The sequence below is a fragment of the Lathamus discolor genome, chromosome 3, assembly GCF_037157495.1.
Source record: "Lathamus discolor isolate bLatDis1 chromosome 3, bLatDis1.hap1, whole genome shotgun sequence".
NCBI classification, from domain to species: domain Eukaryota; kingdom Metazoa; phylum Chordata; class Aves; order Psittaciformes; family Psittacidae; genus Lathamus; species Lathamus discolor.
In genome coordinates this window covers 92,113,822-92,132,452 of record NC_088886.1, presented here as the reverse complement: position 1 = coordinate 92,132,452, position 18,631 = coordinate 92,113,822, and the positions used below count along the sequence as shown (strand labels likewise).

Genomic DNA, 18,631 nt, shown 5'->3' with positions numbered 1-18,631 from the left:
TTTAGATTTTTTGGAGGATTGATTTTAGATATAAAAAGAAAAGCTCCCTTCTTCTGGAGTGACTTCAGGGATGCTCTCAGTCTGCAGTGTCTGGCATCATTTTTGTTTCTCTACTGTGCTTGCATGTCTCCTGTCATCACATTTGGTGGTCTGCTGGGAGAAGCAACTGAAGGTCGTATAGTATGTGTTAAATCTGAACTTTTAAAACAAACATTCCTAGGTTTGTGGTTAGTATTTGCTTACTGTTGCATGAATCACCTTTAAATATTGGTTTATAGTCAATGCTTAGAAGGCTACAGAGTAAGATGTTGCAAAAAGAATCTGTTTAAAAATATATGGACACTTCTTTCTGTATCATATTCAGAGTGCAATAGAATCGCTGTTTGGAGCATCCATGACTGGAATTGCCTACTCCCTCTTTGGTGGACAGCCTCTCACTATACTTGGAAGCACAGGACCAGTTTTAGTGTTTGAGAAGATCTTATTCAAATTTTGCAAGTAAGTGAAGATCATGATACGCATCATCCCTTGGGTGTTGCTAGGTAGAGACACTGATCCCAAAGTTCCAACATCTGCAGATGAGATCAGTTTGTTTTGAGTGCACTGCTTAGGCTTTCAAAGTCTGAAAATTACACAGGCACTGAGACGAGTGAATTGGTGGTAATGCAAAAAGGTTGATTTGTTGTTTTTTGGTTGTGGTTTTTTTATTGTATCATTTTCTACTCTGAGACAATACATTTTAATCTGTGGTTTTTCTCATCCCTAATTCCTGGAAAAGGTTTTAGCTCTCACCCAGGAACTAAGTGCAGTGGCAGTGGTGCCATCTTTCAGTAATCACTAATATAGACCCTGCCCTTCCTCCACCTAAACAAAGAAGGGGTGAAGCATCATACCAGAGCAGCATATCCCCATGTTTACGTTAATGTGCTATACATGACATGCCTCTGCCACAGAGTAGGTAAAAATTATGTTTGCATGTCAGCGACCATCATGCTTCCCTGCAGTCGTATTTGCTTTTCTGCCTCATTGCTGTGACAGGGACTTCTTAATCAAAATCTCCTGAGCAACATACAGTCGGAGACCCTGCTTACCACCCCAAAAAGCTCTTTTCTCACTTTCAGGTAGACCTTTCAGTTCTCTGTGATAGTGTCATGCAACATGGAGTCTCTACTGTCAGATTTAATAATCATACAAGATTTTGATGAAAGTTGTTATTATAGCTACTCTTGCAGCTTAAGAAGAAATTGGCAGGTGTTGACTGTTCACAAGACAGAATATGGGATAAAAGTGGGTGGACCTTGCGTACCTCATGAGTGTGACTACTCTCAAAGCTGTTCGCTCATTGTAGTACAGATGGAGCTCTCTTGTGTCCCGTTAACTCGGAGGAGAGCTCAGGTCAGGAGGTGACTTGACAATGTCTTCAGTTCACAACAGGCAAATAATTTCTGTTTCAGACTGCCCCCAGGATCACACATCCATCCCTAGGCAAAGGAAATTTTAGAGGCATCTCTTTTTGCATTACTGTGGCTGGGCAAAACATAACATAAACTGTGATTAATGTTTTTTTTTTTTTTGTGGGGGATTTTTTTTTGTTGTTGTTTGTTTTTGTTTTTAGAGAGTACGGGTTGTCATACCTTTCTCTGAGAGCTAGCATTGGACTGTGGACTGCAATCCTGTGTATCATCCTTGTTGCAACTGATGCAAGCTCCCTAGTCTGCTACATTACCCGGTTTACTGAAGAAGCTTTTGCTTCTCTTATCTGCATCATTTTCATTTATGAGGCCTTAGAGAAGCTATTTCATCTCAGTGAGACATATCCAATCAACATGCATAATAATTTGGATCTGCTGACAAAATACTCGTAAGTAAGATTTTTTTGTTTTCTGTTAGCACCATTTTGGTTTTGTTTTTTCACGTGTTGTGTTTTCTCTGTGAGGAAAGCAGACCAGTGCACAGCAGGAAAAGTTTGCGGTAGTTGTAAACTTAACATGGGGAAGCTGTTGAGTTAGGCATGATGCTGGCATATGGAAGCAGTAATTTTTAGAGGTATGTTTACAAGCAGTAAGCATTTACTTAAGTGAAAAATGTCTTGGTTTGGAGTTTGGAAAAGCTTACACACATGCAACTCGGAAGACATAGATTGAAAGAGTAGGTCCTTATTCACATTTTTGTTTAATGAGGTGTAGTTCAGTGATCTGTTACTATAACCATGTACTGATGATTTATGATATTTTATTGGGTGTTCAACATTTTAATATAATATTTATCTGTTTTTTTACTTGTTGGGTTGTTTTGTGTTTTCCCCTCCCAAACTGAAGTATTGATCTACCTAAAAAGGATATGATTTAATGTATTTTAACTCCTCCTCCTGTATTTTAACCTCCCTGACAGTTAGGGATCAAGCTTCAATAAGTGAAGTAGATTTGGAATTCTTAGGTGCTTCTCAGCAGTGATTGATTTTGTCGTAATCAATTTGTTCTTAATAACAAGATTCTTAATATAAGTCCATTTAAGCAGCTTTAGTTTATTCGTGGAGTTTTGACAGGTATTATTCTACCTGGGGAATAAAAAAGTGAATAGTTTTAATCAATACAGTTTCATTTCGATGTAAACCCTCTTGTTTCTGTAATACGAGAACAAAAATGTTCTTCTAGTAAAGGACAAGATCCTCGTCTGTCCTGAGGCCAATTAAGCCTGGTCACCTCAGCAACTAGAATGTCATTAAAAAGCATTTCCAGAGAAGATTCCGCTCTAGAAATGTCTTTGTTATTTCACTGAACTCATTTGAACCCTCTTCATGAGCAGGGTGGGGCCCAAAAGAAACAATGCTTGAACAGTGCCACATCTTCTGTTCACTGGAAAAACAGGAGTGTCTCAACCAAATGTCTCATTTGCATTTTAAGCTGGGAAAAACAAAACACAGTGACGGAGAAAACATTTGAGCTTTGTGTATGTTATCACTAGAAAAATAGTTAGAAAATGCAGAATCTGAATGCACATTATATACCTTAATATGCAGAACAAGTTAAATTACAGAAACTATAGTTCTGCTGTGACATACTCTCTCATCCTGCTGAAAAACATATTTATCTCTGAAAGTTTAATCAGTCGACAAAGGAATAGTAATTTGAAGAGAAAGCAGTAAACATCAAGAATAGACCATGTATGCAGGTGAGGTTATATCCTGGTCTCATTTAATTTCACCTAAATGAAGTTGGTCTTTTACTCTGAAGAGCATCATATAGCACAGTGTTTGTGGATTAAGTTTTCTTCTCCTAACAACTTAAAAGTGGTTGTCTCAAAGGGAAAGAAAATAAGATGTTCTCATATAGTTTTGAAAGACAGATGTTGAAATACTATACAAAGACATAAAATTATTCAGAAACCATTTAGGAAGCAGAGCTGAGGTGTTAAAATATGTCATGAAAGCATAAACACAAATAGCAATACTGATTCCTGGGTATGTAGCTTTATTTGTGGATAGCTGAATCCTGTGACACTGCTTGAGATTCCAGAGAAATAAGATTAACAGTCTTGCTTTTATGGGGGTACATTGTTACATTTCTCTATATTTTATGAAAGTATTTTATTATCACAGTCCTTTTGCTTACAAAGAAATGGTTTTGGTTTTATTTAAAATTCCATTCATTAATCAGAATCCCATATTAATTTTTGAAGAGTGGTGTTTATTTCCCATCTGACCTTGGTAACTCCTTACTGAATGTAGAATCTGCAAAGCATGCAGAATGGTAAAAGAGCGGCAGTACTCTTCCTCCAGTTACAGCTGTTGACCTGTCATGTCTTACAGTGTTGGAATACCAGCACAACAGTTTTAGATTTTTCCAAACACCATTCCTGAAGGAGAAGTATCTTTCAGATGTTTGTAAGAAAGACTTGACCACTGTCTGGTAGTTTCAAACACATATATGGCTATCAAAATTATTTGATGTAATAATTTTGTAGTTATTTGAGGTCATCAATTCATACCTCTCATGTCAGATATTCTTTCACTCTGTGTAGATAGTACAAATAAATTGACTTTAAAACTCTTATATTGCATTTCTCTTTTGGCATTTATGTTGTATCTTCTACTTGCAGCAATATCCTCTTTATTATTGATATCATGTCCATGGCAACTGACCCCGCTAATACCACAATGTTTGTCTCTAAACATAGGTATAGGCAACATATCTCTTATGGGATGTGGCTTATCTTTTTTTAACCTTAAAATTGATGGAAATGCCATCGATTACCTTATAAGAGCACATGTGCTGATTCCAAGGATCTGTACTCTGAACACAGCAAGGTGATAATTCCAGCCTCTTTTATCTTCCCTCCCTTCTCCTTCATCTGAGTTTTTCTTAGTTGTTCAGAACCATCCCAGACAGGTTGGGAGAACAGAAAGACGTGCTCTTTTGGAGTGATTCTACATCAGCTGCCCAAATGACTAGTGCTTTCACAGCAGGCTTGGTGCAACCTGAAGTCGATGGGTTTCCTCTGCAGATACACACATGTTACTGTGTCCAGACACAGTGGCCATTTGCCCAGAAGGTATTACAATTATCATCCCCACAGGATCATCACAAGAAAAGACATTTCAAATAACCCTTAGTCCCTGCTTAAATGTCTGTACACGCCTCGGTTCCAGAAAGATGAGACACAAGAAGAACAATAGGAATAAAAGCTTACTTGAATTAAAAATCTCATTTCTGTGTACTTGAAATTGGGGAATATTGCTTTCACAAGGAATTAAAAGCTTTTTCTGCAGCATCTGACTCCAGTCCTTCTACTTGCAGTTTAAATTGCTAACAAACTTGGGCTGAAACTGGTCCCTTCCTTAAAGGACCAGCATACTCTGTTACAGAAGCTAATTAGTATCTGCTGTTTTGCTAATTAAAACAGCTGTTTGCATTTTCCTCTTTGGGGATTTTAAAGACAAGTTTTTAATTGTTAGTAAAGCCTTGGCAGTTCTTTAATTAGCGATGGGTGAACTTCAAAAGGTTGTGCGACTTATTTCTCTTTGAATGCTCAGCCAAAGCTTACGTAAAACTTTATCTTGGATCTGCAATTCTATGCTAGAAAACTCAGGTTATACTGTAAAATTTCTGTATTTTCCATGTTCTGTCTGCTGCCCACTCAAAAAGTTGATAATAAATAGGTCAGGACACTGTACACATTAAAAGCATTAAGTGTATGCTGTGGCCCAGCTCTCCTCTCTTCTCCCATGGGCTTTCTGAGGATACTCTGATGATGTCCTCAGGTAGTCCTACAACCCAGTACTGTTGCCTTTGCCCTGGAGAAGGCATGAGTTTGACCCAGTAAAAGTCATTGGCATGCTGTTAGTACTGTCCTTTGGAGTACTGGAAAAACAAAGAAAATTGTAATTTAAAATGGTCGGTATTTCAACCAGATTGGAACCATATTTCAAGTGGGAAAGAAAACCCATTCTGTATTTTGGGTGGGTTTGAATTCTGTCATAAACAGTCTCTGTTGCAGGAGTTTCATGTAAAAGACTGTACTGCATGCATCTCCTTGAATTATATTTGAGTTTAGGAGTTACTACTAGGATCTGCCATAACAAATCTTAGAAGACTGTAGAAAAAACAGTCAAAACAATTGTTTGTTTGGTGTGTGGGTTTTTTTTTTTTTTTTTAATGAAGCTGACCCAAATATTTGAAAATCATCTGAAAGTTCTTGTAAAAGATTTCTCAAAAATTTGTATTTTTCATTTTCCCATTTAGGTGGGAGATGCGAGTCTGAGTTTGTTACAGAATTCTGTCTCGAAGAACCAAAAATTATCTTTATGCATGATCTAATTAATGTAGAACTAGTCCTAATGCACTTTTAACTCATTTTCTTCATTATGCTTGTTTGCAGTTCTGTGTTGAAATATTTGCCCTAATCATCAGGTGATGTACCTGCAGGCCAATCTATTAATTCATACGTAACTTTTCCTTAAAACACCATTTTAACGATAAGGACTCTAAAGAATAAAGCATTTAAGAGCTAAATCAGAAGAAGGGACAAAGACAACCTGATTTTCAGTGTGCTACTGTGCTACAGTTTCTTTTCTTTTCAAATTACATTGTTTTGAAGGAATTTAAATACAGTGGCCGTGTTGTTTAGTAAATGTAATACACATACACTCTGATCTGGGCTTTTCTTTCTTTTTCTTCTTTTCTGTGACCTTTTTGTATTTTTCATGCCATTAGCATTTGTGGGTTGGCATAGCAACTCTCTTATTTCTGCACTCTCCTCCTCCCGCTTTTTCCTACCTCTGTAGCAAATATATCTTCACTTAGTGAATCCTGTCTGGTACACTGATGCACATCACTTTTAATGTGTATTTTAAATATTAGGATATCACTTTGCTAGGAAAGGAGAACCTTACATCTCGGTGGATTAAACCCAGAGGTTCTCAAAAGAACAAAGTAAGCATTGTGGACGAAAAGGACTTGATTTAGAAAGCAATCCAGTATTTTAAAAAATACAAGCATTTTAAGATAGTTCTCTTAGAATACAGAAGATAGTTATTTCTCACTGTGAGGTTGCTTAGATCTTGGGACTCCATATACCTTTTGGTTTTTATTAGTTTTTTTTTTTTCAGAGTGACGAATTTGTGTTGTTTTTAATAATTCTTTACCAGAAGTTACTCAATTATTAACAGATTACATTGAATAATTTTAAAGTGATTTCTTGGCATAGTAATATGCATATTGCAATCTGTCTTGGTATTGACATGCACTTAAGCATTAGGAGTAGAAAATCCCACTCTGATGTAATTAAGGAGCCAAGATCATGTCAATCTTGGTATCTTTTGCAGGCTATGGAAACCATTGCTTCTAGAAGGCACTGCAAAGATTTAATTTTGTGCATACTACTGTTTGCACAGGCAAGTTTTAAATCATTCCTTTCTGAATAACTTAATCTAAATACATTATTATTGGATGCAAATCGTGTTGTTTTATACCCTGTATTCCTTAAGCTGCTGCTGGTGGAATGAGAAGAGTTAGTGATGATAAGCACAGAATTTCTCATTAGGATCCCAGGCATGTAATTGAATTCCAGTTCCTGTAAGGATTTCTTTGAACTCAAATATGAGTATAGATTTTCCTTTTCCGTTCGCTTATATCATTTCTGAACCAGCATTATACTGAATCTCTTCTCCTTGAGTGTATGATATTTTGAACTTTGGAAACATGGTGAAGCAACATCCTGGAACTGTTTTTCGGTGAAAGGTTCTAGATGGATTGTCAATATCACACAGTTACACTGTTCTGCACATCAACTTCTATGTATGTTAGTTACATATCATAGTACTGCTAAGAATGCACGGACTGCATACTGCACCAGGTAGCTAATAAAGACTGACATTTATGAGTGACAGTCAAGGTTAACAAAACTCCAGTGTGATTAAAAATCTGTTTTCTGAACTTTCCCCTTGACAGAACAAGTCTACTCCTGATGTGCTATTCAAAGAAATCTGATTTCTTTGAGATTTCTTCATTCTAACATGAGTTTCTCCCCCTCAGATTTATCTGTGTGTGTGTGTGTGTGTGTTTGAAATTGTTGTGCTTCTGAGTACATTGCCTAGGTACTTCTGCAGAATTTTCTGTCTTCCTCCTGAACTTCACCAACAAAACTATATATACTTCCAACTTCAGAGAATAGTATACACGGATGCCTTCTGATATTCGTGATTGTCAGAAATGGGCTACTTAATGACTCAGTGGTCTAATTCAGGATGGCAGATCTCATGAATAAATGAAGAAAAAGTCTTGTCTTGCCATGACAGCTGTACTTTGAAAGGTTTTTTTGATACTGAGAATAGAATTTAACTGACAAGTCCATTTCCCATCAGTATTAATTAATTTGCTTCCTGTTTCTTCTCCACTGAGACTTTGATCGTCGCTATGAATTCTGACATGAGAAGGAATATGGTAAATTTAATGCTAGGGATATACAGGTTTGGGTTGTTTTTTGTTTTTTGTTTTTTTTTAGGTATGGGATAGCAGAGAAAAGTCATCCTCAATGATATCATTGTTTCCTTTCTATAGCAGTAGTTGGACAAATAGAAGGACTCTGTGAGTGTCCATAATTCACATGAAGGTGGTGTATTTGGAGACAGTTGAAGCATGCATAGCATTCTGCTGTTGATGTACTTCCCTTCAACCTTGTAAATGCAGTTATAAGAATACTTATGCATATATTCTTATACCCTACTTTAGAAACAAAAGTAGTGATGCTACCTTCCATTTCATACCACCTTATTATTCTGTCTGTTATTTGATCAGTGCATAGCACACTTGTAGAGCATACCCTGTGTCTTAGGGGAAAAAATTCCTGCACATAGTGCCAAATACGTGCTTTGGTATTCAGGAAGACATTGTTTAAACAAGCATATTTTGTAACTCATTTGTCATACTTGCTGTTATTTTTTTTTTTAATAAGATAAATATTCATATTGAGCAAATCTCATTCTCTACCTTAAGTGAGCCAGAAAGAGATTTTGCCCTTCTAGGAAGGGTAAATGGTATGTTGGCTAATGATGAAGGAGCTGCAGTTGCATCTTTTATAGATCTGATCCTTAGTTAGTATGAATAGGTGTAGCTTGAAGTATATACATACTGGAAAAATAGGAGCTCCAAAGCAGCGCCTTATGAATTGAATAAAAATCATCAATAGTAAGTGCCTTCTAGTCTTGAAAACAGCACACTGAAAAATGGCAAGAGCCTAAGGATGAATGGCCATGAGGCTTTTGGAGAAGCTGCACCATTTATGTGTGTTTTATTTACTCACAAAACCAATGTACAGGGTTCTTGTTCAAAGCTCTTTTACTGGCTGTAGTGGGAGCAGAACGAACTAGCACCATGCTGCATGTTTAAGGTCTGTATGGGGAGGACAGTGCATGTGACAGGTTGAAGAGAGAAAATGGTGAAGAACACGCCTGAAGAACCAGGGGTAAGATGTGGAAATTTGAGGGATTCCCCCAGCAGACTCAGGTTAAATTCAGTTGAACAAATAGGTATAGGGAATAAGTTTCTTCTTTTATAGTAAACAGAAAGTTGCAGTCAGGTTGAAAGTGTTTTTATTGCAGAACCTTTCACCTGACTGGCTGCGCAACAGTGATGTCTATCTTTATTGGTAATCTATGAAGGAGGAGGGAAATACTCACTGGCTTTACATCTAAAAAGTTCCTATTTTACTAACCCATATTCCCTTTCCCATTTAATGGTTGGACTTGATCTTAAAGGTCTTTTCCAACCTAGTTGAGTCTACGATTCTGTGATTGTCCATAGAAAGAAGGATAATTCAGTCTTTTTAGTGCCATTAAGGGCAGCAATATCTATTCCTTTTGCAGAACAAAGAACACTGCTAGTTGTCTGAGATGTCCCAAAGTTGTTCTTGTCAGATCCTAGCTCTGTTCTTTGAAAACAGGGCAAGTTGTAGGAAATGTTGCACACTGAAGTTATGATGGCTGCCTCAAGTTCATGAGATTTATCAAATTAAGACTTACGAAACAAAACCAAAAAGAGCTAGGAAAAACTTAGGGAAGTCAAAAGGCTAAGAAGGGAAGGGATGTGCCATCAGTGGCCTGTACTGCGTATATTGTTATAGTTGGACTGGTGCTGAAGATTTAGCTGCAGTCATGATCCTCCTGTAAAAGGGAGAGTGGTACAGACTCTATAGGATATCAGATTGTCAGCCAGTCCTAAAGTGTATTGTTTCTAATCTACGTTTGTACCCCATCTTGATTTGCCAGAGACTTCTTGAGCATCTTGGAAGATGTAATGGCAATAAAGATTCCTTGCTGTAGTTACTTTTCTAGCTAGCAGGTTCAGGCCATTATTTTTCTTACTTTCTCCTTTTGTCAGTTCTGATCTTGTGGCATTTCTCCTGCAGTTGCCTGAAGTATGTCTTGTCTGAATTGGTTCATACCTCAGATTTCTAAGCTACTTTGTAACAGGCTGTATTAGATATTTAAACACCCTAGAAGAAATTAAGCTCCACTGATTTCTGCCTAGTTACAGAATATGGACATTTAAAATGCTGTAGAGAGTGACCTGTGTCTGGGTAACTAGTGCCAATTTAGATTTCAGCCTTCATCTGCTTGAAAGCAAAAGCATGAGTCACCATAGATGCTCTCACATATGTGCCAGCTGATCATGGATGTCACAGATACCATGGGGTATATAGGTGCCCATGTTTAGATATGTGAATTGCTCCCAGGAGATCAGAATGTCTTGCAGTAGCCAAGAATGTAAAGACGCAAAAAGAATTGTACTGTCATCAGTGTGATAAAATGAGTGTATTGCGAGATCAGCAGCAGAGACTATTTTTTCACTATAGAATAGTTGGTACTGTATTTGGAGCTGAATATATTGCTTAGAAAATATACTTACAGTATATATATGCTCACTGATAATAGCATAAACTCCACATGTATCTCATAGTGGGCAAGTGCTCAGCACTTTTAAACAACTTTACAAGAACTTTAGAGCATTTGAACCTCCAAGAGGCAATCTGTTTTTTTTATTTCAACCTTCTGAGTAATATTTTGTCAAGAAAGTAGAAAGACTGTGTCAGTGGTTAACAGTTCAGCCTAGCCTGCCTTTTCTCCTGAGTGCTGACCTCTCAGAGTGAAAGATGACAATGAAAGAGAATAAAAGTTTTAAAATATTAAAGTAGAAAGTTTATTTCAGTAATGTGAGTTTCTCCTTACAGGTCAGTTGTGTTGGGAAATAGCCATCATTAAAGCAGTTACATCTGTTACGAAATGTCACATTTTGGTAGATAATCTTTTACGTTCTGGCACCATATGGTACCTCCAATTGTGTTGGGTTTGGGCTTGATAGGGAATTTCTTACTATCTCACTTTTCTATAAAGCTAAATGTTTAGTGTGATGCCGGAAGACAGTTACACCATGGTGCAATCTCACATCAAAAGGTCAGTGTTGGCAAAGGATGCATAATATTGGAAACAATGTAATTTTTATATATGTATTTGTATATATGTTTAAAACCACTGAGGTCATTGTTTGAATTATCTTCTCAGTAGAAGGCAGGATCTGAATTTTACAGTTAGGGCCTAATTCTGTGCTTGGGTGTGGGTGATTTTGGCTTGCATGATTGGAGTTTGCACAAGTCACTTATTGCTGATGAGCAATCTGCCATTGGTAAATGCCTGTGAAATTTGTTAAAGGCTAGACTGGAATGCTGTGAAGGAGGAAAGTGGTATTGGTACAGAAATAAACAGGGTGATGATCTCATTTGAAGGTAAATTACTTGAGCTGTATTAAGCTATAGCTTCAATTGTCAGGTTTCTGACTAAGGTAACAGAAAATTTGACTCTAACTTTTAAATGTAGCTTTGCAATTTGCAGTAAGTGTAGCTGTACCGTGTAGTCTTGGTGACATGCACAGTCTTCCCTTCTAGTGAGAAAGTGACTGTGATTGAACAGCCCACGTCACCTTGGCCTACTGTAATCAAACCCCAATGGGCCGTCGCCTAGCGTCTGGCCAGTCTGCGATCAGCGATGGACATCAGGGGGCAGGGAGCTCCTGTGCTCACAGGAAACAGTAGTAACCTGAAACAGCCACCTCTGTTTTGTTGCATGAACATCAAATACTCCCTCGTAATGATATAGACGTACTGTTGACTTTATTACGTTACTGTAGCTCACCGGTTGTGATGTGCTTCATTTGACCCATTCTGTAATATTTTAAACTCTGCGCACATTCATTCTGCACCTGGGGTCTGATCCAAAACATTAAATACGTTTGAAAGATCAGTCCACTTTAAGGACTTTTGGCTCAGGCCCCCTGTTTCTCTGAATGCTGTTGCTTCATTTTATTTTATTTTTTAATTGCTTTTTGTTAATTGGCTGTAAGGATTTATTCTTTCTTTTGTAGATAGCTGCATTTAAAATAAAAGCAAGGAGTTGCACAAAGACAACCTGCATCTCTCTCTATGTATATCATAAATGCAGCTGTTGTCACATGTATAGTATTGTAATCAAAACACAGTGTCACTATTCTGTACTCATAATGTAGATGGTAGAATTACTTACATCAAAGATACTACAAATCAGATGAGAATTGTCCTTTTGTGGAAATATAAACAGACACATAGAAAATAGATGGCATGGGTAAGTGAATAAACTGATAGCCTTCTAGAACTGGAATGCAAATATATGCTTATTGGATCTCCACTTCATAGTCAGATGTTGTCCTGTCCCCAGCTACTCCTGAAGACAGTATCAGAGAGTACAGAATTTATTTACAGCCATCATAAGCACATTTTAAAATGCTGGCGGGATAGATAGTACTATAAATTTTTAAAGTGGTATTAAAGAGAACTGAGAAACGCACTTGACACGTTGGAATCTATTGAGTATCCTGCATATTTTAAAGGCTTTGTTAAACAAAAAACTTCCCACAGTTGCTTCAGAGGCTTTAAAGACTTAATTTTGATTTCAAATTGCCTATTTGCAGTATTGTCCTCCCACACTGCCTCATCACGTTTTGTATGCTAAAATACACAATATAGAATGAAAAGCATGCTTTTAAAGCAGCTGTGGGGAAAGAAAGAACAATGGACACAGAAGTTCACAGTGCCTTTGGTGCTGGTTATCTTGCAGAGCCCTGATGGTTGACTGGGCAGTTTGGCAGTTTTGCATGTAAAGGTGCTCTGCTAAAGGGAAAGCAAGAGGATACGGACAGTTTGCATTTGAGAAATGTATCCCATGTAGTAGAAGAGTGTTAGGTATAAGGGGGTGGAACAGGATTGGCACTTTCTCAGTATTACAAACTGTGCCTGGAGGTATTGATAGAACAGGAGGAAAATAGGTGGAAAAACTTGCTGTGGACAGTGGTTTAAATATGTCACATTACGTACTATATATGCATATGCACCTCACGGCAAATTATACTCTAGTAACAGCACAGCTACTGAGCTGCAAACTGCTTCAAAGCATGCGTTTCCTGAATTCTTTTGAACTAAAATTATCTGGCAAGGCAGAGCACAATTTCAATACATCATAAAGTTGATAATTTGGATTAATATCTGATAGATTTTTTTATTACTAAGGAAAAAATATTACTTTGTCTTTTCAGATGCAATTGTGTGGAACCAGAGCATCCTAGCAATAAAACCTTACGATACTGGCAAGACTACAATATATCTGCATCTGATGTGCCATGGGGGAACCTAACTGTGTCAGTAAGTGAAATATTGAGACTTAATAAATAAAGGCATAAGCGTATATAATTTTGTGTCTCCTACTACAGCAAATATATTGGAAAAAAACCCAAACCTTTTCTGATCATATTTGTTCAATTAAAACATAAACTATATTTAATTGAACAAAGATTAACAGAGTTTGTAGCGTGATCTCATTGTAAGCATTTTGCAGCCCTTGATGGTACACATTAGAGCAAGTATTGTGCATTTTTGTGCCCTGCTTTGGAAACTTCTTGACACGCTAGTACAAGAGTTTGACTAGGATTAAGTCTAAACATGTCAAATGACAATGGATTTGTCCTAAATTCTGCCAGATGACAAAACCAAAGGTCCTTTGAGTAGGAATATTCAGATGCATTTACTTCCTCTAAAACATTCTTACAGCTGGATGGGCTATAAAGGAGAGTAGGAGAAGAAATTTTGTAACGTTTTCTGTTGAGTGATCAAATTTATCTCTTAAATAGACATTCGGTGTTAGCTGTGTCAGTTGTGTCATGTTTTTTTTGGTAGGGAACAGGGAGGGTGGGGAAGAGCCAAGCTACAGACAGTTTGGGGTGCTTGCATGGATATGCAGCCTGTTTCAAAATGGTGCATTCTAGGTCTAAAAGATTTATTACTTCAGGTTTGCCTTCCTTAAAGCAATATATGCAACTTGATTAAAACACTGTATTGATTCTTTCCCTCACAGATCTATCATTTCATTACACAGCCAAAGGGAATTGAGTGCAAAAGACACCAAATTGAAGTCTTCTTGCAAAAATATATCTGTATTAACCTCATTGTAGGCATAACCAAATGAAACACTTACAAGCCAGTCCAGTGGACTGTCTCCATCACATACTTTTTTTTTTTCTTGCAAAGGTAGGAATGCAGAACTGGTATCCTCCAATCAGGAGTTAAGCAAGAGGAGCCTTCCATGGCTGCCCTGTGTTGATAGCAAGGACTGCTCCTCAACTCTTGTTGGTGTGGCAACAGCAGAGAGAAAGTTGAGAACTGCTGGCCTGAGAGATTCCAGCAGTCCAGAATGAATATTCTCAAAATTGCAGCACAGTCTAAGAGCATCTGTGCAGGGGCAGACTCCTCCTCTCACTTTCTCAGATCTCTGACAGTGTTTTTCAGAGTACATTTGCATCTGAGGAAATCTAAAATAACAGATTTTGTTTTAACTATAAATGTAAAAGACCGGCTGCATTATATAAAGCCCTGTAGAACTTCTGTAGAAGCTTATTACTGAAACTTCAGTTTACACGTGTAGCAGTATAACTGACTGGCTTTTCCCATGAGTCCCTATAGTTGTTACAGAAAGAACTGAAATTTTTCACACTTTTGTGTATTTATTTCTTGTAAGATTCATCTGGAAACTTCAGTTCTCCTGTTCTGGAGAATTGCAGTTAAAGATTAGACCTACTTGTCTGTAAATATTTGCTCAGTTTTCCCCCATTGTCTTTTTTACTACTCATTTCTTCCTCTTCTGTCGGATTTAAGTTTCAAGCTTTTGAAGATACAGATTGGCACTCTCTCTTAAAAAGAACAGTAGCATCAACAGGTTTTTTTTTCCCTCTGTAGGACAAAATGAGTGTGGGCAAAGTCTTTACACTGATGGTTGCAAAAGCCTCTCATTTCTGTGCTGTGCCAACATCGAGGTCTAGCTCAGGCCAGGACAAGTTTTCTATTTGATGTCCCAGAATCTTGAGAATTTCTTCTGGATTTTCTGAAAAATGTTTCCCCACCTGAAACCTTTATTTCATCAATCAGAAGTACATCATGTTTATCCCAGCTTTATTGCTATACCAGTGTAAAAAGTTTTGCACTCCTTTGTTTCACAGTCATCAAATCTATTAACCGTTGTTTTCAAGCCAGCCTTTGTTCAAAGCCCAGGTTTCTCATAACATGTCAAGCCACAGTATTGTGACATGAGTATGATGAGCCAATGACCTAGTTTATTTGTTACTAAAAGATCCTTATCTGGCAGGAGATTGCTGCCTGGAATCTCTAGTTCTGGGTGCCGCTTTTCTTTTTGCTTAATAATAGGCATGGAAGGATTTGGGAAGGATTGCAAATCCAGAGTTTGTAGCTCACATATTTAGAGCTACTCTTCTGCTTGTTAACTTGGAGCAGGTATGATTTTAGACAACTAAGGGTGGTATTGGAGTTTTTCTAGACATGTTTTCTACTGTACCTGTGTATTTGATAGCATATTTGATAGAATGAATGTTACAGATTTTGGGGTTTGCTGCGTTTTATCAGAATGCTTTTAAAGAAAAAGATAATTTGTGGAATGTGCTGCCCCCGTGTGGTATTAAATGTATTGGTCTTCTTGTAGCCTAATACTGTACATTCTAAGAACCTTTTTCTTTAATTGTGAAGTTAAAACTAAAAATCAGCTCTCGAGAATGCACCAGGAACAGCCTTCCTCTTGGTAGCTTTTGAGCTTTCCTCTCTTGGAAAGAATTGTAGAAGTGCAAGTCTGTGCTTGCAAACAGCAAATAAATGTCTGTTGTGTGTCTGAAATGAATCTGGTTTTACATTATTATATTTGGGTTTTAATGACATTGTGATATGTCTTAGTGATGTCATCATTTAATACTGGCTAAAAAAGAGATTCTTTTGAGGGTTTGAGAGTTTTCCATGCAGAGTAGATACAAACATTCGGAGTTTTAATTTTTAAAACAATAAATATATAAAATAATATCCCTAGTAATAAAATCTGCCTGCAATTTAGGTGTGTAATAGGAAAGAAACTATCAGTGTAAGCATGGGTGTTTTTCAGAACAATACTACTTTGCTCTCTCTGATAGGAATGTAAAAAGTTTCATGGAGAGTTTGTTGGACGAGCCTGTGGACATCATGGCCCTTATGTTCCAGATGTCCTCTTCTGGTCTGTCATCTTATTCTTTTCTACTGTAACGCTGTCATCCACACTGAAGCAGTTCAAAACTAGCCGATACTTCCCAACAAAGGTGCGTGCCATTTTTTGGATTCAAAGGTTGTTAGTCGTGTGTAAGCACTAATTCCATACGCGTTGCAAATTCAGTTAACTGCTGGTGAAGTGGACACCGTGTCTTTTACTGTTAGAAACTGTATCAGAATACACATGGTTTTAGCTGTAAGCACAAAATGGCTTAAGGCAATGAGAAAAAAGAAATCCTACATCACGATGTTTTAGTTAAAATTGCTGTTTCTCTCAATAACCGTAGGTACGATCTGTTGTCAGCGATTTTGCCGTTTTTCTCACTATTTTGTCCATGGTTTTAATTGACTATGCCATTGGGATTCCATCACCAAAACTTCAAGTTCCGAATGCTTTTAAGGTAATTGATAAATGATAAAAGAATTGTTATGTTGACAAAGTACTGGGCTATGGTGGGTTTATTAGATTTCTTTATTATCAGGGAGTAATGATACTATTCTGAATTTTTCATGTTCACCAAGTCTACGCAACCTTTCTGTTTAGAGGCCCATGTAAGTGTCTCCCAGCAGGCCCTTTCATGCTTCCCAGTGTCTTCTGTGTGAGGAACAACATGGCTCAAATTGCCTAAACTGTAGACTGCTGTAATGTTCTGGCTCTCCTTCCAAATTCTGGGCTTATTGTATCACAGACAACCAAATCTGTTTTGACTTCATTGTATAACTTCTCTGTTTGGTATCATAGAAAGTTTAGCATTTTTCTGTGCTCTTACATAGATTGATTTTAAAGGAAGTTGTATCCTAGTAATGTTCTTGTGTGTATTCTTGTGAAGTTTGTATGTAAATAATTCTGAGAATTCTGACTGGTCATGCATGACTGTTTTTATAGCCCACCAGAGATGATCGTGGCTGGTTTATTACTCCTTTGGGGCCTAATCCTTGGTGGACAGTGATAGCTGCTGTAATTCCAGCCCTACTTTGCACTATCCTTATCTTTATGGACCAGCAGATCACAGCTGTCATTATCAATAGAAAAGAACACAAACTGAAGGTATTCAGTCAAAAGTTGTATTTTTGCTGTTGCTTTCTGCTCCAGGTTATGTAATGTGCCTTCATCTACTTGAATATGCTGGTTTATTTACACTATATAGTACTTTTTTAAATTGTGCTTTTTCTCTGTTGGTGCGTGTAGTACCTGTGCCCTGTGTCAGTGATTTCCTGCCTTACAGAAGTCCCTATGAATGTAATTTAGAACAGAGATTCTGAATCAAGAAAGTGCTATCCTTTATGCTTTAATAGAGGATGATACCCGCTCACCTAAATTAAAAGAATCTGGAAGTTAATAATTTCCTTATGTACCATAATATTAATTGCCTTTTCAGGTATTGACTTGTTCCACTGGATTGTATTTTGAAAAACTATTCAGGGTTATGTTGTGATACAAAATTATCTTCTCTCCTCTCTTCGTCCTTCCCTGTGTTTCCACCAGTCCAATTTTTTCTATGCCCTTCCTATGTTAAAAAAGGGGGAAGAATAAAAGTGAGCTTTAGAGGCACAATGGGTTCTTAAAACATGGGACAACTTCCTGCTCTGTTCTCTAACACTTTAGTTGCCTACAGATGGAGAGAGAAAAAGGGACATCACCCCTCTGAAAAACTGTTGGGCAAAATCTAGCAGCAGGTTTCTGTACATGTATATGCAGTGAGCTTAGGCTTTTTTTGACATACTTTTAATAAGCAGCAATCCAATCCCAAGTTGCTTTAAGCAAATGCATTTGCAACCTTCACTTTGCACTGCCTCTTCTTGGATGATTGTGACATTTGATATGTTCTTTTTTTGCCCTCTTTGTCAGCCTGGCTCTTCATGTCAATCCATAGCATTGCATGTGGTTAACTTGACAGATGCAGGAATTTGCTGCCAAGCTTTGGAATGCGTTTTTTCAGCACTGGCATCTGGGAGTCAGATGGTCCTCCTGGCTGCCCCCTTGTCTTGCTGCGTTTTAGTTTTGCTGGGGTCTGGTGTAGCATCACCTGTTGCTATGCTTCCTTTTCTTCCCATATGTCAGGTTCCTCAGATCATGTATGAATGTGAGGAAATGCTCTCGGATTCTGTATGCATTAGCAGATACATTCCTCATAAATGTGTCAGAAGGTAAAAAAAGGTGTCTCTGTTAGGATTTAGAATTAAACTCTTTCTTTGAGTGCATTGTGCATGTAACTAATATCTGTGTTTGACACATCGCAGAATTTGTCAGGATGTGTCATGGAGATAAGACTCAAAAGCACTTTTGGGGAGTGAAGGAAGGTTGCTGGAGTTGATTCTTTTCGTTTTCTTTACATGAATTCCCCTTTTTAAGTAATGTAAGCAAATAAGATGGCATTTTCATTTTGATATGTGGCTTACATTTTCATAAACCCAGACGCTTCCCATTTTAGAAGTAAAAGTTGTCTTCAGAAAGAAATGATTTGTTTGCTTCCAACTC

At 37.5% G+C, this 18,631-nt stretch overlaps 1 protein-coding gene across 8 annotated transcripts in view; it reads left to right on the top strand.

Annotated features, from left to right (window-relative positions):
* Nucleotides 1-18,631, top strand: part of SLC4A10 (solute carrier family 4 member 10) — a 163,758-nt gene that overhangs the window by 127,484 nt on the left and 17,643 nt on the right. For 7 of the 8 annotated variants that reach the window (XR_010610725.1, XR_010610726.1, XM_065670576.1 and 4 more), the window contains 7 exons: nt 6-180; nt 365-498; nt 1,616-1,861; nt 13,116-13,221; nt 16,041-16,202; nt 16,440-16,553; nt 17,039-17,200. Coding sequence is in view for 6 of the 8 variants with exons in the window: in XM_065670576.1 (XP_065526648.1) it covers nt 6-180; nt 365-498; nt 1,616-1,861; nt 13,116-13,221; nt 16,041-16,202; nt 16,440-16,553; nt 17,039-17,200 (1,099 nt within the window). In the remaining 2 variants the exon portion in view is untranslated. The remainder of the gene's footprint in view (nt 1-5; nt 181-364; nt 499-1,615; nt 1,862-13,115; nt 13,222-16,040; nt 16,203-16,439; nt 16,554-17,038; nt 17,201-18,631) is intronic. The other variant, XM_065670579.1, reaches the window with a different exon arrangement.